The 24,370-nt window shown below is 45.2% G+C and overlaps 1 protein-coding gene across 1 annotated transcript; it reads right to left on the bottom strand.

Moving 5' to 3' along the window:
* Positions 1-664: 664 nt before the first annotated feature.
* LOC141020470 (zinc finger protein GLI2-like) lies at positions 665-24,370 on the bottom strand. Its single transcript, XM_073495558.1, has 11 exons — positions 24,274-24,370; positions 21,547-21,726; positions 14,870-15,071; positions 14,188-14,380; positions 12,868-12,978; positions 10,257-10,397; positions 7,550-7,699; positions 6,403-6,567; positions 5,365-5,646; positions 3,421-3,769; positions 665-2,673 (listed from the first exon to the last, which is right to left on the bottom strand). The coding sequence occupies exons 1-11, from the start codon at positions 24,353-24,355 to the stop codon at positions 665-667; spliced, it is 3,864 nt and encodes a 1,287-aa protein (XP_073351659.1). The 5' UTR covers positions 24,356-24,370.

The following is a 24,370-nucleotide window of genomic DNA, read 5'->3' as shown; positions in this document are numbered from 1 at the left end:
ACTTGTTTAAAAAAATCAATGTCAATTTTGTATTTCTTAAAAATGTACAAATGATATTTACATTCATCCAGCACAACAAACTGGTTTAATAATGTACAAAAGAAAAGAAAAGTCTGATTCTCTCGTCTCGCTGCCGGAGCACAACCGATTTATCAATGCATGAGTTCATAATTCAGTCACAAATCAAGTCTCTGATGCCTGACACTGAGATGTCACAGTTAATCTCAGCAGCAATGCAGCAATCGAATAATGACTCACTGTTATGATTGGACTGTTTTCTCCTTGAGCAGAAATGAGCGGTTTGATACAGAGGCTCAAGTAATTTACAGTGTAAAAACAAGTCGGTGCTGATGGTACAATCAAATATGTAGGTATCAGATGATTACCTGGTTGCATTTACACATTTAGATGTCATCATTTGGCTGAGCCAGGCACTTAGTAAACTGATCTTACTGCAGACAACTGAAAGATTTCTGTTGTTCATGTCATATTTACTACCTAAGGCAAAAAAACTCAAATATGGCTTTTTAAAAAGATTAAAAAAATGGCCACTTTAAATAATTAACAAATGAGACTGTACAGGAAACCAAGAGTCACACACCGTGGAGGCTTTTTGGCACACGATCACATCAATTTTAAGTTATGTTTATTGTGCATTAGGAGTTCAAGAATTCTGCTCAGACATCAAGTCCAGGAACTTGCTCTCTTCTGCCAGAGCAGTCAGCAACGAGCTCATGTCCCCGATGGCCATGTTCCCTGTCGCTGGCGGCACAGACGGCAACGTGACCGAATTCCTAGGCGTCGTCAGGCGAGAGGAACTCTGGGATAAGCTCTGGAGCAGACCAGGACTCAAGGTTCCCGACATGAGGCTGGAGTGATCCCCATCATCCAGCATGGTATCAAAGTCTATCTGTGTTTGCACCAATGATGCAGTACAGTCTACAGTCCTGGATGCCTGGTTGTTGCCTGAACTGGGAGGACTGGGAGGTATATTCACCACAGGGGAAACATGAGGGTCCAAGTTCCCGTTGGGTTCAAATACTTGAATCTGCCCTGTGTAGTACAAGGCGTTGTCGTCAGAGTTCTGTCCGCAATGAAGTCCTAAAACTTCCCCGCTGGGTAATTTGGAGGCTACATCCTCGTTGGCTTGACTTGGATGCCTCAATTGCTGTGACACCTTTGGCCCTGAAAGGTGCCTGTTCAGAGATTTTGGGACTGTTGGTGGCCTTGGTTGGAGATTCCCAGTTTGCAAGGGAATCTGGGGGTTCATGTTACAGTTCTGCTGATCAGAAATCATGATTGATCCATCACAGTCCTCAATTTTAACTTGCACAGGCTGAAATCCAGCATCAGCAAAGTGCATGTCAACAGTCTCCATGTCGACTGGCTCCTGTTTGCAAGGTGGGTAAGTGGTGTTCCCGTTCTTATCAAAGGGACTGATGCCTATGTTGAACCTGCACTGAGAGCGAAGTCCTTCATTGAGATTCGACGACTGTTGGAAGTGGTTCGGTCCTGGTTCGGTACTCGGCTGTTTGCATCTCTGCTGCGTTGTGTTGATGAGGTTTTGGATCATCTGCTGGTTGTTGTGTAAAGATCCAAAGTTCTGGTTCTGCTGGAGGACGGCAAGGTTTCCATGAAGCTGTAGTTTGGAGTAATGCTGGCTGGCATCCATGGGTCCCAAGGAGCTGTTCCACTGAACATTGGCCTTACAGTCCCTTGGTGAAGATGGACACATCTGTCGTTGCTGCCCTGGACTCATGCTAACTTGACTGGGTAAGTTCACGACGGCCATCCTTCTCTGAAAGTTGGGGACCAGTGCTTGTTGAGTGGTTGTGTCTCTGTTGTCTGACAGCATCAGGTCTTCCTCACAGACATCACCCGTTATCATCTCCATGGTGACGTTCTCTGTAATGCTGGGCGGTCGCAGGCTGTGAGGGTGGCGGTGGGGACTACCATCCGATCGCAGGCAGCCTGGAGGTGGATGGGGCTGCATGGTCACCCCTCCGCTCAGTCTACCCATGCTGTTGTAGCGCTGCATTTGCGGCTGGTTGTGATAATTCACGCGTCTCACAGGGTCGCTGGCTCTGCGGGGGATGTTGGATGGGACCTCATGAGGCATCAAGCTCCGTGTGTTGTAGCTGCTGTACTGCCTGGAGGGTACCTTGTAGGTGATGGAGGATTCTTGGGAGTCGCCATAAAGGGCTGTGTTGGTCTTCATGTATGGAAGAGGTGTAGGTGGTGCACCTCCAGTGGCAGCAGCATATTTCGCCTTGAGGCGGTAGTGCTGAGCAGGGGTCAGACTGAGGGGGCTGGGTAAGCCCCTTCCTCCGTACCCACCTCCTCCTCCGCTGCTTCCCCCACACTGGCTGGTCTGACTGGAGCGGCGTGAGATGTCTGCAGAGATGGGGTCATAGGAGTCGGCAGAGCTGAGGTTGTTAAGGCGGTTGGCACTGAACTGTGAGGCCTGGCTTGAGCGCCGACTAGAGTAGCAAGGGGAGATGCCTGAGGAGCGGCGGCTGAGGGTGTAAACTGAGCTCAGGGTACTGGAGGTGCTGTCGCGGCGCTCTGAAAGGTTCTCCAGCAAAGTCGTTTTACCAGAGCTCAGATCACCCAAGCCATATCCAGGGAAGGACACCGGACCACCACCCATACTTGGACTCTCCAGGAGGGACCCTGTGAAGGAACAGATGAACAGAAACAGAACAGAACATGTCAGACACTTGTTTCCTCACCACTCAATCTTATTTCCTGCTTTTAGCATTGTACTGTATTTAACAATTAGCTGGTGGACAAAGAGGAACATCTAGCAGCCAGTGTAAGAGTTGGCGGAGACCAAACCTGAGCTAAAAGGAGAGTGAATGTGGGGCAGCATGTTAAATTGGGAACTTGTTTTTGAGTTCTTCTGCCCCCAAGTAGTCAAAGGCCCTTTTCAGACCTGGTATTACGTATTATGTTTTCTACACAAGGTTTATAAACTTTGTTAAAAGCTGAACAAAATTAAGCAAATTTTAAAGGCAATCTGGGGTCTTTCGCCATTAGCATCAAAGCAGCCTATTTGTAAAATGTGACATGTTTAGCATCAATAAAATGTTTCTTCTTTCATAAATTGAGTGTAAATGGTGAAATCAGTGTAAACAGTGTGTTCAAACAGCTGCTAAATGTTGGCAGGTGAAACAAACAACTTCATGTTTTCATTTAATGCTGAATTTACAAGAAGGCACCAATGATCTGGAATTTGTTGAAGCCGTTTCACAAAGTTTGTTAAGTTTCCCCTCATAAAACAACTCTTAAAATCATGGAATTGGTTGAGGGAGTCTGGTGATATTGCGGTTTCTATTGCAGAAACTAGGTTGGTTGTTGATACCAGGTCTGAACTCAATGCAGCTGTATTGTAACCATCTTCTTCATCCCGTTACTCACCGCTTGCTGGTATGGGTGGCAGCTTGGTGCCGAGGACCAGGGGCGTTGGGTTGCTGGCCCACCGACACGAGTCCCTCACTGTCATCAACTTCTCCTTCTTCAGATGCTCCAGGCGCTGGCAGGTGCCGAGCTGCTTTCGGAAGTGGAGCCCCAACACCGCGACCCCACCGGTGGAGTCTTCACAGCCCAAGGACTCCACGAAGGGCAGGTCGTCCAGGGTGCTGAGGTCCCCCAGGCTTCCCCCGCTGTGCGCCGCCATTTCTACTCCACTGTCATTGTTGGTGGCACTGCCAAGTGGTGATGGTTCGCTGCTACATGATGACTGACCGCCAGGGCTGGACTGATACATCTACAGAGGAAAGAGAAGAAAAAAGACTGTTTGTCCAAAGAAACAGTTTTTCTTTGCAGAACAAAAGTAGAACAGTGCTTCACATGGCACGGAGAACAGTGAATCATTGAATGTTTTATCCTCCCCCGGCTTAATTGTAAATAATGAGTGTTTTTTGGGATGGGGTGAAGAGGTGGGGGTGCACCACAGATTACAGACTGTCTTAGTCTGTCTGTGAATTAGAAATGGGCAGGATGAAAGGCTGCTTGAGCCCGAGCCAGAGTGCCAGAGCGATCATCACAAGATGTGATCACGTTTTCAAAAACTGAACTGTGAGTGTGGAGGCTGTTTGAACATTTAGGTGAGCATGAAGCTTTGCTTGTCAGCGACTTGTTTCAGTTAGTTTTACACTGAAAATCCTCCCAGGCTTTTCTCTCTTTCACCTGCAGAAGTTAGTTTTTTTCTCCCTTTTCTTTCTTCTTTCTTTCTTCTGGGAACAAATAAAGCCAAACTTTACAGCTCAGCGTGCACTTTGAAAGCATTATTCTGACTGAAGTTGTTGTTGTAATCTGTTTTCTAACAAAGACATCAAGTTGAAATTCACGGCTCATGATTTGACATTTCTACATCGTAGTGTAAAAGTGTTGTATTAAATCTCTTTCCTTCAGACAATAACGGTTAGAGATCTCTCTAAATTAACCTTGACCAGCCTCAGTTTCCTCACAGTCTCTAATATATTCGCTGCTAAAAAGCTGTCGTGATCACAGCTTGATAGTTGGCTCTGTTTGCACAGAGCGCCATAACCAATTCCCAGTGTTTGAATATTAATCCTGGAGCGGCTTTTATCATGTTCAGGCTCTGACATGTGTTTGATAGGTCTCCACTGTCGGTTTAAACTGCCGGTGTCAAGGAAAAGTGACGTACATGGCTTCAGAGATGACATGCAGTCCAAGCACTTCCTCTCTTTATTTTTAAAGTTGTCATCTTGTTTTGGAATGAAACAGTTTATGTGATGGGGGGAAATGGTGAAAGATGATGAAAGATGGGTCAAAATGGTGAAGGGGAAGCATCGGTGAGCTCACCTTAGTAAAGTCTGTCCATTAGGAAAGTCAGGAAAGAGAGAAAAATGAAGACAATCAAGCAGCAAGCAGAGGAAAGGTTTGAACAAAGAGGCCTAAACATGGAAATGTGAGGGCTATTTTTCCACCTCAGCTGACCTCTGACTGTTTTATGTGCACAAAGTTAGTGTAATTAAGGAAATAAAGAACTATAATGTGATCATGCTTCTTGTACTCAGGGGTATTTTGGGGTCACAACATTTTTTGCCAGGCACCTGGATATTTCCTGCATAAAGTGTTTATTTTAAGGCTATTTGATGTGGTCCCATTGTGTATTCCAGCTAAGGGCCAGTCATCTGCAGGTAGTGTTAGCGAGAATAAATAATAAATATTTCTGTGTGTTCAAACGTCTTTAGCTGAATGTCAGAAGCATTTACAGTGACTCTGACTGTTTGAGGGAAAACGAAAACTGTTCAACAACAGCTCTGAATTAACTTTGGGTCTTAAGGCTTTACAAATTTATAATAATTTATTGGCAATCTTTCTGAGCGTTCTCACCACAGAGTTTTCCGTCTTGATGGATTTGACGTGCAGGTAGTCCTCCACGCCTCTGGGGGAGCTGTTGCTGTCCGACATCTTGTCCTCCCTCTGGATTCTCTCTCTGTTCCCCGTCTCGTTCTCGCCGTTCTCTCTCGGCGCCGGCGGCCTCGGCGGCAGGTCGGCACGCTGCTTCTTGGTGACGTGGGCCTCCGGGCCGTGGACCGTCTTCACGTGCTTCCTGAGAGAGCTGGGGTCCGTGTAGCGCTTCGTACAGCCGGGGATCTTACATACGTAGGGTTTCTACAGAGAAATATAAACAGATATTCATTAAAGGTCCAGTGTGTAGGATTTAGTGGCCTCTAGTGGTGAGGTTATCTCTATAATCTCTATTCAAAGTCTGCCGAATTAGCTGTCAGCACTTCCTGTTTGCAGTGTACTCATGGATGTACAGACGACTATCACTGGATTACTTTGATACTGAAGAAAACTTAAAAACATGATTTTTCTAAGGCAAGTTCTGCATTTATAAGGAGGGTCTTCTTTTCTTCTCTCTTCTTCTTAGTCACAACACACATCAAACACATACTTTAAGATTGAAGCATGCTGGTGTTAGTTTCAGCAGAAATATGTCACTCTGCTGGAGATGAATTTTGGTTTGTGTGCAGTAAATGATGGCGTGAAGCCTCTCCCATAAGCAGCGAGGTTTCTGAAACGCTGCCAGGTTTCATTTTCTCTTCGCCGTCCGCAGGTGGTCCGGCTCGGCAGGGCGGAGGGGAGGCGGTGAGCGTAATGCGCCCTAATGCATCGTGGGCCGTCGTGCTCATTATGTCTATACCCCATTTTTTACTCTCAAAAGACGCACACAGGGGTTGTAAAGCGACTGCCTGACATGAAATTGTCTCGATATAGAGAAGATTAGGGCCACAGATCGAAGGTGAACTGTACTGTAAAGAGTGACAGAGCTTCACCTTCAAACACGTGTTTCATCTCCCTCTGAGAGAATTTCTTACGGATCTCTCTATAAGAAAGTCTGTGTGAAGTTTTAGTTTCCTGTACCTCGTTGGAGTGTGTCCGGTTCTGGTGTTTGGCTCGGTCCGAGGCGTTGGAGAAGGCTTTGTTGCATCCTTCGTGCTCGCAGACGTACGGTTTCTCACCAGTGTGCGAGCGCAGATGAGTTTTGAGATTCTCCAGACGGGAGTAGGCCTTGGAGCAGCCCTCGAACTGCAGAGGAAGAGAAAGAAAAACAGGCGGTGTTAATCTGTTCTGATGTGTGGCAGGAACATTTCTGTCTCGGACCTCAGAATAAGAAGTTTATATATTACATATAAACATACAGTCAATCAACATATTGTTGACAAATCTGTCAACAAATGCTTCTCATGTCTAACTGGGGAGGTGTTTTAAAACGTAAAAAATAAATCTCTGAACCATCACTAAACACAGCCAAATTAGCTGTTAGCACTTCCTGTTTGCAGTGAACTCATGGATGTACAGACAACTATCACTGCATTACTGTGATACTGAAGAAAACTTAAAAACATGATGTTTCTAAGGGAAGTTCTGCACATGTGAGGAACGTCTTTTTTCTAAAATCACTCTCTTTTTCGGAGTCATAATACACATAATTTTATATTCAGTGTTACTTCCACTTTCTGAAGACATAATTAATTTTTAAGTCCATCGCAATTACAGATTCAATAATTTGTAGAAATCCCAGAAAAAAATAACATTTCCTATATGTGCAGAACTTGCCTTGGAAAATCATGTTTTTAAGTTTTCTTCAGTATCAAAGTAATCCAGTGATGTATGTCTGTACATCCATGAGTACACTGCAAACAGGAAGTGCTAACAGCTATTTCAGCAAAGTTTTAATGGAGTTTTAGAGCATTTTCTCTTATTAGTATTGTTTTATTACGTTTTAAAACAATTCTCCAGAAACTTATTTTTTTTTTGGTGATCTGTTCCTTTAATTCTTCCTGATGTTTGATGGAGCAGCTGCAGTAAGATTAATGTATTCATATAATCTGTGATGAGTAGAAGAAGAAAGAAATCTTCAATCCAGCCGTCCCAGGGGTGTGTGTGTGTGTGTGTGTGTGTGTGTGTGTGTGTGTGTGTGTGTGTTTTACTGACAGTGTGCGTGTTGCCGGTGTTTAGAGAGTGTGTGTCGCCACCCGTGGGGGCGCCGAGGCCATCCGTTACCCACCGTGCACTTGTGTGGTTTCTCCCCTGTGTGTCGGCGCATGTGAACCACCAGCATGTACTGAGCTTTGAAGGGCTTCTGCTCCCGCGAACAGTCCTCCCAGCGGCACACGAACTCCTTCTTCTCTCCGTGGATGTGGTCATTATTGATGTGCTGTGGGACACACACACACACACACACACACACACACACACACACACACACACACACACACACACACACACACACACACACACACACACACACACATGTGAGAGGTTTTCTGGCGAGAGTTGTCCACTAAGAGGCTCTCATGTTGCTCTCGGTAGGATTTCTCTGTAGAAATCCATCTTATCAGAGTAAATCTCAAAGGAAGCTGCAGCAGAGGAAACGTGTTTCAGCCCCACTAATTAGGACCACGTAGACTCTCGATCCCGCCAAAATAAAAGTCAGATTTAAGAGTCAAATCTGAATATTCTCCTGCAATGTAAAGTCGTCGTTTTGTTTGATAATATTGGTTTAAGTTATATTTCTTTTTAAGAAAAAGTGGATAAACTCTGATCTGTCTCCACTTCTTTGTCACACATTTTTTTATATTTAGGACTTCCAGTACTTGAATCATCCTCCTCTTTAGTCTTCTTCTTTGGTTTCTTTTGCTATAAAACATCATCAAAACGTATCAGATCATTTCTGTTTATAGCTGTTAGATTCAGATATGTTTACAGCTTCACATTAGGAAAATATGACCTGCATCTGAGCTCTCTTGATGGTTGCCAGTTGATTTAATTCTCACCAGGACCATCAAGTCCAAAAATCAATCCAGGCTACCTTGAAATAAATAATCCAAAACAAATAGTACTTGATAAGATTTAATCATCCTAAAATAAGATGACTTCGTTTGGGTTTTTGCTGAGCAGTAACTTCAAGTTCCTCTTCAAAGCTTTTTGCAGTAAGTGGACGTTGAGCTCAGATTACTTTCTCAAACCGCTGTTTCAAAAGTGCTGACTGAGCTGTGACCCTTCAGATACCACGAAAAACTTCCTCTGAATTCTCGTTCTGTCTAATTCTTGCAGTTTGCAGTTTTTCCTGCCGTCGTCTGTTTGACCTCCAAACCGTCATCGGTTCCGTTTTTCTTTCCCATCACAACAAGCAGAGTCTTGGTTAAAAGGGTCTTAAGCATTCCTCACTTCCAGTGAAGCAAAGAGAGAAAAGAGGCAGCAGGGTGAGGGGATTAGTGAGGCCTGCTGGGGGGCGATGCTGTCCATCATTCATTAAACTTCATTCTTCTTTCTGTCTGGAGAAAATCTCCCATAAAGCAGCTCACCTCTGTGACTGTTTACAGACTGTTAGAGCTGCTATGTGTGGCATTTTAAACATCAGTGTTTCATTGTCGACATCGCTCTGACGCTTTGATGTGATTCCTGTAAACAAATGAGACTGCGGTGGAAACGACTGCCCGCAGTATTGTTACTGTGCTATTGTTTTCTGCAAATCAAGACCACATTTCCCGTAAGCTCCATCACTTCCTCTCCTCTCTTTTGGCCGAGCGACGCTGGTTTTCTCTTTAGATTCGAGGAGGAATCGGTTTCAGCATTTCTGTGATTCTTTTGGTCACCAGAAACATGCATAAGATTCAACTCTGTTCTCTTTTCTTCTTAATATGTTGTGAGGTGATAAAAAAAATGCAAAGCAGAAAGTTGTAGAGGTTGCCAGGTTTGGCAGCACCATCCTGCAATATAGCCAGACACTCTGCACAAAAGTGTTGGGCAGATGGAAATGTCAATTAGTGAGCTTTAGTGGCGTTTGTTGTTGGTGTGTGTCTTAACTTTAGACAGCCAGGCTAGCTGTTTCCCCCTGTTTGCAGTCTTTATGCTAAGCTAAGCTTAGCTAAGCCTGATCTTGGATTTAAACTGGAACTTACTATAAAAGTCTCAAAGGCGACATATTCTGCTCATTTTCAGGTTCACACTTTTATCCTCAGCCTAATACTTGAATTGTCGATTAATTGTGATCTGACTGATCTGAGCTGTAAATCTGTTTCTCCAGATCTGGGTTTCTGTAAAGACGTGGTGGAGACAGGTCTCTGTAAAGATGTGGTGGAGACAGGTCTCTGTAAAGACGTGGTGGAGACAGGTCTCTGTAAAGATGTGGTGGAGACAGGTCTCTGTAAAGACGTGGTGGAGACAGGTCTCTGTAAAGACGTGGTGGAGACAGGTCTGTGTAAAGACGTGGTGGAGACAGGTCTCTGTAAAGACGTGGTGGAGACAGGTCTGTAAAGACACGATGGAGACAGGTCTCTGTAAAGACACGATGGAGACAGGTCTGTAAAGACGTGGTGGAGACAGGTCTCTGTAAATTTGTGGTGGAGACAGGTCTCTGTAAAGATGTGGTGGAGACAGGTCTGTGTAAAGACGTGGTGGAGACAGGTCTGTGTAAAGACGCGGTGGAGACAGGTCTCTGTAAAGACGTGGTGGAGACAGGTCTCTGTAAAGACGTGGTGGAGACAGGTCTCTGTAGTGAAATGTGGATGAGCCATCATTGCTGTTTTTGTGGAGCATCATGAGAATCCATGTTTTCAGGTCGGACAGTTTAACAGTGACCTGATTTATCTTTTCTTACTTGTGCCCCCGATTCTTCTGTTTGAGATATATAATCTCTGCAGATCACAGGGTACTTTGCTTGTCTGTTGAAGGTCTTGTTGCAGTGTGAGTGTGTATTTGTACACACTTACGTGGACCAGCTGCTCCTGCGTGTCGTACTCCTTGCTGCAGCCCTCCCAGTGGCAGTTAGTCTCGTAAACGGCCTCCGGCTCCTGCTTACAGTCGTCCCGATCCACGTCGTCCTTCAGGTCCAACAGGCTTCCGTGATGGTTCTGTGGAGAACACAAATCACAAAACATCCCAAATTTATATATATTCTAAAAAATGAATATAAAAACCCTGAGAATCGGTAAAAAGCAGCTGACACAAGTATATTTTTCTGTGGACTTTCACGGTTTTCTTCCACTCGGGGTGTGTTTGCAGCACATGTGGAACAGTTTAGTGTCTAAAGTGCAGCTGTTAGAGTCGCACTGAGCTGTTTGTTCATGTGTTTTACCTGATATGAACACCAGAGACAGTAAATTACAGATTAAAGTGCATCATGCTGCTCTAAAGTTAAAGAGGTTGGAATCAGATTTGTTTTGACAACTTCCACCACAAACACACACACGACTTCTGTTTACAGCTCCGGGTTTCCTTGTAATTTAGGCAGCGTGAAGCTTAACGAAGCAAACACACAAATATGATCTTCATGTTTCAGACAAAAGCAAACGATCAGTGTGTGTGATCGCAGGGTCAGCACACTGTTCAACAAGGTGCACTTCTGATGAAATAACATTAAAAATACAGAAATCTGTGAAAACACTTGTTTACAAAATGCTTTCTGCAAAACCGAACTCAAATCCTAAACTTTTAATCCAAGTCACAACTCTCAAAGAGAAGAGGACCAGAGACATTTTTACATTTTTAAAAATATATCCTCATCTTACAAAAATACTCTGACTCTCAGAAAATGTTTGTAAATTCGAAAAAATACTTTTAACTTCACACAACTGTCCCAGCGTTCCCAAAACATGCTGCTGTCCATGCTTTCCACAAATGTCCCACAAGACTCATTTTCCAAAAACATTATTTCTAAAAAATGTCTCCACTTTCCAAAACACCATCGCTGACTTCGACAAAATGAATCCTAAAAGTTCTTCTTCTTTCTACCCTGTTATTCTTAATTTCGGAAATGTCTTAATTGTTCAGAAAGTTCTTTGAAAAATGTTCAGATGTAACTCTCATCCCATCACACGAGGATCAATTACGACAGAAAATCATTTAAAACGTCGTCACTTTAAAAAGTGACGTCACGCTCGCTGTCTGAGGCTGAAGTCGTCCTCACAAACACAGTCGTACGAGAGCACACGTGCACGTGTTAGACACAAACTGACACACAGCTTGTCCCACCCGGCTTCCTGTACGCCTCCACCACACACACACACACACACACACACACACACACACACACACACACACACACACACACACACACACACACACACACACACACACACAACGTGCTGACTGCAGCATGTTTGTCTCTGCCCCACGCACGCTATCTTCATCAATTCTGGTGGCCCCAAGACGACTGCGCGCTCCGCCGTCCTCATGCATCAAGCCCAAACCTGCCTCGCTATCGGAGAGGAGCCGCAAATTTGTCAAAAGAGAGAGAAAAAGGCTCCTCAGATGACAATAAAGCCCGGCCAATATTTCATGAAAATGAAGTGCTCTGGCACAGTTTACAGTGGCCGGGGAGAGAGGAGGCAGCCGAGCGACCAAACCAATGGATGCAAAGCTCTTATCATGTGGAGTTTTTCTTCATCCCAGACGCGTTTTACATCGGGGTCACGGGAGGCTGCGGCTCCCCGGGGCCGCGAGTCGCAGAGGAAAACAAGAGGTCATCGCTTTTTAAAAACGTCCTCGCCCTCGTCTTTAATTACTAAAATGTCCTCACTTATCAAAAGTGTCCTCTGCTAACACAATTTGTTGACTCTGAATCTGTTTTCAAACTGATTCCTTTAACTTTCCTGAAAGTCGGCATTTTTCACTTTCAACATTTTTTTCTAGCTTCTCAAAAATCCCTCAAACTTTAGAGACGTTTCACTGATTTTGCAAAATACTTTCCAAAAATGTCCTGACGTCCTAATAAGTCCTCACAGATTTGTCTAAAAAGTCCTGACTTCACATTAAATGTCCAGACTTTGCAAACATTTCCTGACTTTCCAAATTGTTTTTTAATTTCCAAAACTGTCCTCACGTATCAAAACTGTCCTCACGTATCAAAACTGTCCTCACGTATCAAAACTGTCCTCACGTATCAAAACTGTCCTCACGTATCAAAACTGTCCTCTCCTGAGACATTTTTGAAAATTGAAACTGAGACTTAGACTTATTCTCTCTGAATGTCTCATTGTCTTTATCAGTCGCAGCACTACTGTCATTTTAACCATCATTTCATTTTTGGAAAGAAAAATAAAAGCTGAATTGTTTATTTGAATTAATTAAAATCCTCAACAACAATTCCCTTAACTTAGTGTCTGAAGTCGCTTACTGCACCAGACTTCCTTTAAAAAATGACACATTTTGCGGCATCAGTCGTTTTCCAAAGATAATCAGAAACATTTTGAGGTTGCAGCGGTTCGACGCCTCAGAGGTGAAGACTGATATAATAAACACTTTACTGGTGAGAGTGTCCTGTAATTAAAACGTCACACGTTTGATCCTGGAAACATCCAAACTGCTGCAGGAGCTTCATACCGGTGAACATGGAGACAACGGCCTCAGTCCCTCTGCTTCAGTCTTGACCTTTGACCTTTTGGTGATCATGGGGTCAACTGTGCTGCTGACCGCCGAGTCGCCGCTGAGGTTCTGAGGACGGGAAGGAAAAACAGGATTTAGTGTAAAAATCTGATGGAATAATTTGCAAAAATGCCTCAAATATAATAAAAGAAATAATAACTTTTATTTTGGCAGTGATGAAAAAACATTTTTCACATCTTTTGCAGTTTTCCATATAAAGAGCCATTTCTTTGTATGTTTTAGCTTGTTTTTCTTCATTTGATCACAGATCATATATTATCCTTCACTTAGCTCACGTGTCTTTTACAGTTTAACATCGGCAGCCACAGACTTCCATAAAAACAACCATGTCTGCATGTTTAAAGTATTTTCTTTACTAAAAACCAGACGTCCTCTACTGTGTGACTCTTTTCTGAAAGGTTTGTGAGTTAAATTGAAGGGAAATCACACATATGTAAATCTCAGGAGTGATTTATTTCATAAAGAAAGTAAAGAAGTGTGAGTTCAGGTGACAAATAAAATCATCAGGATCATCATTTAAACTCCAAATCCACAGAAAAACACATGAATTATATAAAAATGAGCTCATGTCTGATTTAAAACGCCACATGATGAAGCGTCTCCACCTCCCCCTGCCCTCGTTGACCTTTCCCACACATCTATAATTTCAGCCTGAGTCAGAGATGACTTGACAGGATCAGAGAGAGAAACCTGAGCTTGGACGGCGTGGGTGGAGGGAAATGATGGGTCTCCCTCTGAACGTCTCCCCCACTAAGAGTTTACCTCCGAGGGGACGCTGCTCACACCGACACCGCAAATCTAAACACGGGTCGGCTGCGACCGGGCGATAACGCCGACATCAAAACAAAATCTACCGTGAGAACAAACACAGCGGAGAAACTCAGGGTTTGGTTAAATAGTTGTTCTAGGAGCTGCCAGGGAGAAATACCTGGAGGCAGAGAGGGGGAATTTCCTGCAGCCAAACTCCATAGAGAAATTATGTGATTTAAGACGGGAGGGCTGATTCATCCCGAGAGCCTCTAATACACAAACCTCAAGTATGTAAAACCCTAACAACATGAACATTAACCAGCAACACAAGACTGTTAAACTCAAACACTTGTGGATATTTCTACACATATCACTTCTGAATCGGGGGAAAAAGTCAGAACTCAAGATGATTTCACGGTGGTCCTGATCCTCTTCTGTCCTTTTGTTATCATCAGGACAAGATCTGAACAGAAGAACAGAATAAAGGTAAAGAAGAAGTCCGTCTACCTTTGACGACAGGTCGCTGTTGTGGGCGGAGGCGGGCAGCGAGGAGAGGCCGAGGCCCGGCTGCCGGCTGGAGTAGGTGGGCGGAGGCTGGATGAGGGGCGGCGTGTGGCCGAAGGCGCTGAGCCCTCGCTGCTGGGACAGCAGCTGCTGGTAGGCCATGGGGTTGATGTGGTGAGGGAAGGGGAAGGACGGGCTGCGAAGGAGACATCACATACATGTTGGTACTGCAGGTGTTACTGCAAGGTGGGATCGAATGAGGGAGCAAGGAAGGAAGGAGGAGACAGAGGAGGGAAGGAGAGGTAAGGACACATGGGGGAAGGAAATTAGGAGGTAGGGGATAAAAGGAGGAAATGAAAGCAAATGAGATGTTGGGAAACAAATGAGGCAGAGAAGGGAAAAGGGAACGTAGGACAGAAAGCTGATGGTAAGGAAGGAAAGAAGAAAGGGAATAAGGAAATGAGACGCAAAGGAAAGGAAACACTGTGGTAGGAAGCAACACAAGGAGGAGGTAGTTAAGGAAAGAAGGAAGAAGGAAAGAAAAAAGAGGTGGTAGGAAGCAAAGTAGGAGGTATGGGGGGAAAGGAGGCTAGGAAAGGAAACTAGGGAGTGGGTAAGGAAATAGGAGGTTGTAGAAGGAAACAGATGGAGATGTTAATGGTGTTAATTAGTCCCGGTGAGTTACCTGAGGCCTCCGACCGACAGGTGTCCGTAGGAGCTGCTGGCCGCCGAGCTGGAGCGCGAGTTGTTGATGTAGGCGACCAGCGAGTTGGGCGAGGTGCGGATCATCGTCTGCAGGTCGATGCTGGCGTCGGACAGCGGCGAGATGGACAGCGCCCTCTTCCTGCTCAGCCGGGGCGTCAGTCTGGGGCTGGAGAACCGCGACACTGCAGACACACAGGTGAGACGACAGGTGAGACGACAGGTGAGACGACAGGTGATTACATTAGATACTCTGAATGAGTGCAGCATCACAGGGCTGTTTCACACACACACACACACACACACACACACACACACACACACACACACACACACACCGTCCTGCTGCCACAAATACTCACTACAGCACCGAATGTGGATTAATCCGCTGCTGAAAATAGTCCCAAACTAATTCACTATTTCCTGCAAAAAACACAGCAACATTTCACAAAACACAGCATTTTGTTTTATGAAAAGCTGCTTTTTGCTTGTTGTCCCTCGTGGCCACCGTAGAAATGTTTGGAGCTGAGAGCTGAGAGAAAATCCAGTAATTTCAAGTTTAAAACATTTATATGTGAACTTGTTAATGGCTGAATGTCGCTCGTTCAAACCGACTGTGAGATTTACAGAAGCAGGTGCACGAACGTCTCCACAGCTAAAGATGTGTTATTGTGACGGAGGTGATGAATGCTCCACATCCTCCATCCTGACCCCACATCGTCTCCCTGCTCCCCTGTGAAGCTCTAAATACTCTGAAGGAATGAGTCCTGATATCAAACGAGTCGCTCGTCGCCTCCTCGCCGTGTCGTCGTCTTCGGATCGGAGTGATTGATGCCGCCGTCGCCTCCCCGCGACACTCCGACCCCGCGGACACAGAACAGCTCTATCAATAAGTGCTGGAGATTGATTCACAGCTAATACAGTAAACAATTTGTTCACGGTGATGGAAACTGAGGCTGGCGGAGGATATTACTCAATAAGGTCTGCAGGAAAACTGTCCCAGTGACACAAATTCTGATTTGAAAAGAAACTCATCAGGTCATTTGTGTCTTTTTTTGAGTCCTTAAAGCTCAGAGGATTTTTAATATTAACTTTAACTCTGGTTTGTTTCTTTCACGTGTTGAAAGAAGATGAAACTTCTGAGGACAAACTTGTCCTGACGAGCTGCTGATGTCGTCTTCTTCTGTCCTCAGGTTTCAGGACTGCAGAAACATGTTTGTCTGCCCGTGCAGCTCCGACATCTGCCCACATGTGGCGACCCCATTAAGATTCAGACATAACTAATCAATCTTCCCACAATAATTCCCCGTAATTACTTCAGATAAACATCACACAGTCTGGGTTGTGCTTCACGATGCTAAATGAGGGCAATTTACAGAGAATTGATTTCAACTGCGGGGAAATGTATGCAGAGCGATGTGATCGATCTCAGCTCTGAAATGTAAATTCAGACACTGACTCTTCTCCACAGTGTGAAGGCTCTGAACCTCCGGCTGGGTCAGCGTGCTGTTTTCTGGGAGATCTTTCTCCGCAAGTGGCCGATGAAATGTCCAAAAAACATAATTTATACAGATGATTGTTGATCAAAATGTCTCAATATTCATTTTATGATTATTTAAAACACAGTAAAGAAGCAAATCCTCACACTTATTGAAGCTGGAACAGAGAATATTTGAGTGCTTTCTTCAATGATCCACTTTCTCGATTAAAGAAGCTGCTCTCAATATTTAAAATGTTTCCATGTGTGCAGCGACGTCACTGTGACAAATATCGTGGAAACATTTTAGCAGCATAACTAAAAGCAGCAGCTGTGAACCTGACAGGACGGAGGAAACCGTTCAACTTCTAGCTTCTTAAACAAACGTTTCTGGTTGCTGCTTTCTTTCGTTTCACATTGTGTCGCTGTTTCACAGTTGGTGACGATAAAGTGCCAAGAGATGTGGCAGGACGCTCACAAACGGGGCAGAGGAAGATGACGGATTTAAAGGCAGATTTTAAAATGTGCTGTGAACCTGACAGGACAGAGGAAACAACACTTTCAGCTTCGGACATAATTACTTCTCCAGCTCCTGATTCGTCAGAACGATGGTTGTTTTATGTGCACAGGTGAAGCTGATGGTTTGAGCTGGTGACACAATATCACGAGATGTGGCAGGACGCTGGCAAAAGGGACAGAGATGATGGAAAATGCAGATTTTAAAACAGCCTGTAAATTCTCCTCCAGGCTGACACTCTCGACATTGAGACGATCTTTACCGACCGCTTTAAAAAGACACTCGGACTGGAATCCAAACCACATCTGGCCCGGATCAACCCATCACTTCCTGTCCCGGTCTGTCAGAGAAACCGACGTTCCTCTGCGACAGCGAGCAGCTCGGCGTGTAATCATCCCGCCCGATCAATTCTGCTTAGTTTGCTTTCACTGCCGTCCTTAATGACGGCGGCTAAAAGGTTGTTTCTAACTACAAATCTCTAACATATGTTATCTGTTTAAAAACCGGTGCTGTGAGACCCGGAGGAGGAGGAGGAGGAGGAGGAGGAGGAGGAGGAGACGTCTTCATCCTGGGACATGTGGAAGTTGAATGATGAGAGAACAAATCCACAGAAGAGAAAAACATCAAGTCGTTCCTCGAGGGATGTCTCAGCTCGGGAGGTTTATTACCAAAGACATTAGCGTTCGGGGGGGCTGTTGTCACGGGACGCTAATTTGGACATTTAAGCAGCTAAAGTTGAGACGAAGCTCGGGGTGACGGTGACGGCGGGCCGGGGGGGGGGCCGGGGGGGCAGGTGTGGAGGATCAGGTGTGTTTTTTTGTTATCGGTGATCGCGGCGGCTCGTTCTCCACCAGCAGCCGTATTCATCTCTGTTACTTCCTCTCACCTCTGGGGAGATGTGTTTATTAATGTGCCACTTCCCCTGATAAATGGACCAATGGAAAAGCCCGGCTCGACTCGCTTGCCACCCCTCCCCCCCCTCCACTGTGATTTATATCAGCAGCCGCCACTGGGAGGGTGAGTGTGTGTGTGTGGAGTGATTTGGAGAGTGAATGAACGAGTGTGTGTGTGTGTGTGTGTGTGTGTGTGTGTGTGTGCTGCAGCCCCGAGGCTCGCGGTGCCACTGTGGTCTGTGTGTAACTGAACTGTTTGAAACCAGAGGGTTGCAGGTTCAAACGATGCCGCAGCTGCAGGGGAAGAGGAGAAGAAGAAGAAATGCTCTGTCTTCATTCAACAAGGAGCCCTTGAGCAAGGCACTTAAAGGGCCATACCGCTGTTTTTATGTGTTTTGGATGCAGTCACATACTCTGCATGACTGACAGCTGTTTGTTGGCCCCTGAGGGTCAAAACACAACATTTAAAAACGTCTTCGGTCAGATGTTCTGTTGTCACTTTAAAGGCCGATCCAACAGTCAGCGATACTCCAGATAACACAACGGCCTTTCACTCAACACAGCTCAGAAAATATGACATCTCAGGAAACACAATAACAATTTGAAAACCACAGCAACTTTCCAGAATACGCAACATTTCACAAAACTCCTTTGCATTTTGTGAAATGTTGTGTTTTGTCAAACGTCATTGCGTTTTGTGGAAATCGCTGTTTGATATGAAATATTGTGGAGTTTTCATAAAAAGATTGTTGTTTTCTGGAATATTGTTGCGTTCTTTGAAAAGTTGTTGTGTTTTGTCAAATGTTATTGAGGTTTCTGAGTTTTTTTTTGCACGGTTTCTGGAATATCGCTGTTTTCTGAAATGCCACACGTTGTTGTATTCGGACCCTCGGGACCATTGTTCTTCCACAACACCGACTCCTTTTGGCAGCATGCAAAAATTATAGCTTAAAAATAAAGCAGGAGCGCTGAAAGACAAATATGCAGCAAAGATTTTCAGTTTCAACAACTCACCTTCTACTAAAAGAACGATAATTCAAAAATCCTACTTGGACTCTTCGACTCAAATTCCTGGTAAAACTGACTTTATACGATGTTTCTACTCTTACAGATTATTAAAATCTCCACAGTATTGTGTTTATGTGAATAGTTTTATAAAAGATGCAGAACAGCCGACCTCCTCTCCTCCAGACCTCCTCCAGACCTCCTCTCCTCCAGACCTCCTCTCCACCAGACCTCCACCAGACCTCCTCTCCACCAGACCTCCTCTCCACCAGACCTCCTCTCCTCCAGACCTCCTCTCCTCCAGACCTCCTCTCCTCCAGACCTCCTCCAGACCTCCTCTCCTCCAGACCTCCTCTCCTCCAGACCTCCTCTCCTCCAGACCTCCTCCAGACCTCCTCTCCTCCAGACCTCCTCTCCTCCAGACCTCCTCTCCTCCAGACCTCCTCTCCTCCAGACGTGTAGAGAGGAAAATGTTCCCAGTCTGTGCCACAGTTTCAAATAACCAAACACTGCACTTGGCAGGTGAAGTGATTTTTCTTCTCTACAGCTTCACTGAATAACTTAACAATGACATTTTGGCGAGTCGGAGCCAAACGTGCTCTGCGTTTGTTTTGGCCCGAGCGGCTGCACAGTGTTCAGGACGGCTGCAGACGGAGTTATGACAGCTTTAGTGAGCCCGGCTGGACGGCCTCACCGTGTTGGCGGCCTGCCGGCGATCGCAGCAGCCGGAGTTTGGCCTCAGACACCACAACACAGCGGGCTCATTCACAGCCTGCAGGGAAGGCTTCGACCCGGGCCGACCGCTCGTTCAGCCGCCGCGGGCTGGAGGTGAACCTCCCCCCGACTGTAACGTCGGTGCTCTGCCAGAACTCGTCACGTATTTTCAGTGTCACAAGCCAGTTTGATTTTTGGAAGTTTTACCTTCTTACAGGAGCTGAAAGTTTCATTTTTCAGCCCACAGATGTGTTGAAGCAGAACATGCTGCTGAAGATCTGTTCAGTTTTCAGTTCGGACCACATGAATCAACGTCACAGTGTGAAGAACATTAAATATTTCTTGGTTCCTTTGCAACAGAACTTAACAGAACATGTTTCAGGTACAAACCAACATCCACATCTTCCCTGACACACAGGTTGTTGAGCGTCTGTGAATGCTGAGGAATCATGAGAGGAATCACTCTGATTGGCTGTTACTTTTTTTGCTTCCGCCTCGTCACAAGTGACATTTGTAACTTTTCATGTTTCGTGTTATGGATCAGAGGTGACACCTGATTGTAAATCCACGATCCTGAGTCTGCTGGTTCCCTTTTTTCTCATGATGAATGCAGGAACGAAGCCGGCTGTCGTCTTCAGGGTGTGCAGCTTTTCAGCTGAGTCACAGGCGGCGTGAGACGGCGTGTCTCCACTCTAAGACCGACTAAAAGCCTTTTGAGAGTTTAAAAATGTTGTGAACAAAGTGTTTACCTGTTCTGAAAGGACTAACTTGAAGCTCTACCTGCCTTCCTTCACACCGGGCCAATAACAGCTTCTTTTAGCAGAACAGATGTTCAGAAACGTCTCTGAACGCAGCTCTGATCATCTATCTGAGGATCAGACAAACAGGAAGTGCCGCCTCGTTGGAGGAGAAGTGAAGCTGGCACCAGTTCTCCTCTCTGGAGTTCATCACCAGGAGTTCCTCCACCATCCGTCTCCCTCTCAGACACCACGACCCTTTTAAGGCGCAGAGCGAAGCTCCGGATCAAAGTCGGCGTTTATTACATTAAATACGCCCGCTGCGACCCGGCGTGCCCGCACACTGGAGGTGTCGCAGCGGCACAATAAGTCCTGGGTGTTTATGGAAAAGTGCTGGCTCAGGGTGGAAACACTGAGCAGCGCGCGGCGGATAGCTGAAGGTCCTCGTCCGTTTGAAGTAGCTCCACATGAAAAATGTATACAGGCCTTTTTTATTTATACGCCTCTCCTGTGATCTTTGTTTCATCATCCACCTGAGCTCCACGGGCCTGATGGGAATTTCATTCTCCTTAATCAGTGTCAAAGCAGGGTGGGCTGATGGGGAGGAAGACCTGACTCCAGCTGCAGGACGAGCCTCCACGTGGGCTTCATAAAGAGCAGAAGTGTCCTTTAATTCAATCACCATCCGCTTTCCTGCAACTACTGCAAACATTAATGTGTGAATTTTACTAATTTGGCAGTTTATTCTAGTTTTTTTCTGTTAGTAGAAAAGTGTTCACAGTGGATCACCTGAGAAATGTGACGAAAGCAAACCAGCATTTATTTAAAAACCCAGAGCTGATGCACACTTTTAGTTTCCTCGGCTGTTTTTTCTCCATGCCACCGACTGTGTGTCTTTTTAAAAATATTTCTTGTCTTTTTTTAGTCTTTTTTTGATTAAAACTGTAACATGAGACATTTAAAGACGTCACCTCGGGCTCATTTTCAACAGAAACTCTGAAGATGAATGAATTAATAATCTTGTTAGCTGCTGCTCCACTTTAAACATGTTTGTCTTCATTAAAATAAACTAAAACTTGATTTTCAGCTTCACCTTAAAGCTGCATTAAAACATTTATGGCCACTGGGGGGCAGAAACTCACCACACAACTCTGACATATCACCGCTTTATAAAGTTATTTATAACAGACACTGATCAACGTGATTCATCAGGTGGAGTCCAATACTCTGGTTTTGGTCTCTTTATGTTCACCAGCGAGTGAAAAAAAGAGCTAAAAGAGGCTAAAAAGTCAGCTGTGAGTATCCACATTAACTCACCGTCGATGGGGGTGATGTAGTCGGACAGGTGGGCCCCGGCGGCGGCCCCGGCCCCCTGCATGAGCAGCTCGCCGTAGGGGCTCCGGTGGCTGGCCATCAGGTGGTAGTACTCGGCTGGACTCGCCCCCGGAGGAGGAGGAAGCCCGAACAGCCCTCGTTCCTTTAAATGCTCGTGGGCCACTGTGGAGGACAGAGAGGGGGAGAGGGTGAGGAGGTGAGGGGGAGAGCGTGAGGAGGTGAGGGGGAGAGGGTGAGGAGGTGAGGGGGAGAGCGTGAGGAGGTGAGGGGTGAATTCCTGCTCCGTCCCATCTCACGCTGAGGAGATGTTTGAATGGAGCGAGGGGCCGGCGGGGCGGGTCGCTGATGTGCAGCGGCCCGTGTAGGTGCTCCCACCCCCACCGCCTCGTCCAGGCCTCCGGGCTGTTTCAGGGACTCCTTCAGTCTCAGCAGGAAAACAGTCAGACACTCAGGACGGGTTTAGTCTCACTGCCTTTTTAAAAACAAAACCATCAGCCAGCAGACGAGCTGTAGCTGCCTCCTCCAGCTCTAACATCCACATCACAGTCTCACATGCTTCAAGTTCAACAACAATATCACTGACAATAAACACTTAACACATGTTTTCATGAGGGAATATTCAGCCGCCTGGTGAAAAAAAGACATTTTATGACCTTTAACATCCTGAGAGCAACAGGAGCATTGACCTCATTATAGATCTTTATTTCCTTATTGACACTAACTTTGTGCAGATTAAAGAGTCAAAAACAAGTGTTTAGGCGGAAAAACAGCCTGTTCAAAGAGCATAAAACGACATTAACTGCATCATTTACTTTAATGCTTTAGTGTTGTAGGCTCTAGGGCGGGCATATAATCATCCCAGGTGTCTTTATACAGATAAAAACATGAGGAAACATCTGCGATCACAGTTTCTTTTACACAATGAAGTAATTTAAAACAGTTTTGAGTTCAGATTTCTTTTTAAACGTGTTAGGTTTCATATATAAAGTGTCCGTCTCCTGTTCCTGTTCACGTCTGCACCTGTTAGAGCGCCTTTAAACGTGTCGGAGCCAATAAGAGTTTGATGTGAATTTGTTTCCACCTCTCCGTCTGCTCCCGACGACGCCGGCCTGCAAACCAAACGCCCCCCCGGCTCATTTCACCTCCCGCCCTCGCTGCACTAACTGATCCTTCAGACCACATTAAGAGCGTCGAGCTAACAGAGAGCAGACGTCCTGCTCGCGCTGACTTCATGGCCGAAGTCGCCGCCTTCACAGGATCACATTTCCACCGTCAAAACTCCAGAGCGATGAGGACGAGGGAGATAAAGGCCAGAGCGTTTCTCTTAATCAAATGAAAGTCTGTGGGAAACGTGACGGAGAGCAGAAAGAGTGCAAAGACGAGAAGAAAAGATGACGACTGGATGTTATCTTAACTCACAGGAGGATAAAGAAAGGTCACCTGGAAGACATAAAAGCCGACGGCCTCCATTTCCAAACCTTGTCTTTCAACGAGCTATTTGCATTCCCTCCACCGCAAACACTCCCCCCGTACTTTTTCCTCTGGCGCGGCCGCTTATTTAAGTTTAAAAGCATCGCCACATTACCACTGACAGACTGTAAAAGAAGATTTATATCCAGCCCCGCCGCCGCGCTCCAATCTGTTATTGTAATTCAGCCTGAAGAAGGAGTTGTCATCGCGTCCTGGTCATTCTGGATGAGTGTTTGCCAGCGCTGGTTTGCTTTTATCAACCTCCACAGATTTGTTTTAAAGGATCCACCTGGAGACGCAGGTCACTGCAAAACCCATTCATGTAGTCCTGTTTGTAAATCAGCAGCAGGCATCATTTCATCCTCTGTCCTCTGACTAAGGTCACTTTTCTGTTAAAAAAAACAGGATTCTGCTGCTTCAAGTCTTTTCTCATGACAGATTTACTTTATTCTTCATTTGTTTCCCAAAAACTTTAAATCAAACCTTTGTTAGGACGGATACGACGAAAGATACGTACAGGAGGTCGACTTTGGTTAAACTAAAAACACTCCATCACTTGTGACGATGTTGAACGCTGATTTAAAAATCATTTAAAGGATCCAAAGTGGCGAGAAATTCATCTAGAATTTCACAAGAATTATTCGAGGAAAATCAGAAAAAAGAAAATGTTTTTAATCTTCATAATCATCGTGTGACCTCTGATATATCTGATAAATTCCTGCAGAAACTTTTATCAAAAGAAGGTCAACGTTACGTCACAAAGATCATCTGTAATGACTTGAAGATGTCTTGAGAAATGTTTTGTGACCACGATGTCAACCTTCTGCAGTCGTGTCTGTGGCGACAAAACCAGGTGTTTTCAACCAAAACACAATCTTTTTTTTTAACCCTGACCAAGTGGTAATATATATTGAAATGTATTGACTGAAATAAGGTTAAATCACTTTTTATACTCTAAAGGTAGAAAAACAGCGAATTTTCAAACACTTTCAAACATAATCAATGTGAAATATATAAAATAACTCCAGAGAGAAGCTGAAACCATCCACGGACAGTTGAACCTGCAGCATCTGGAATATATTGACTAAAATAATGTTAAATTATTAGATATAGTTATTTGGACCCTAAAGGTAGAAAAACAGCCCATTTTCACCTGCAAAACAAGGAAGTAAATGCTGATGAAGATGAGTGTCAGACGTGACTTCCTCTGCAGAGATAAAAGCTGGAGGGTGAACTTACAGTCGGCAGGGCTCAGTCCTCTGGCGGCTGAGATCATGGACAGGGTGGGGCTGCCGTGCACGGAGCGCAGGTAGTGCTCCATGTGGGGGTTGACGTA

This window comes from Pagrus major, chromosome 24 (assembly GCF_040436345.1).
Source record: "Pagrus major chromosome 24, Pma_NU_1.0".
NCBI lineage: Eukaryota > Metazoa > Chordata > Actinopteri > Spariformes > Sparidae > Pagrus > Pagrus major.
The sequence above is the reverse complement of the archived record's forward strand: the minus strand, read 5'-3'. Positions and strand labels throughout refer to the sequence as shown.

Coding starts and splice junctions, on each gene's coding strand:
- LOC141020470 (XM_073495558.1), bottom strand. CDS start 24,355: ATGGAGCACTACCTGCGCTCCGTGCACGGCAGCCCCACCCTGTCCATG. Junction 21,727..24,273: donor AGGACTGAGCCCTGCCGACT/GTAAGTTCACCC, acceptor TGTCCTCCACAG/TGGCCCACGAGCATTTAAAG. Junction 2,674..3,420: donor GCCACCCATACCAGCAAGCG/GTGAGTAACGGG, acceptor GTTCCTTCACAG/GGTCCCTCCTGGAGAGTCCA.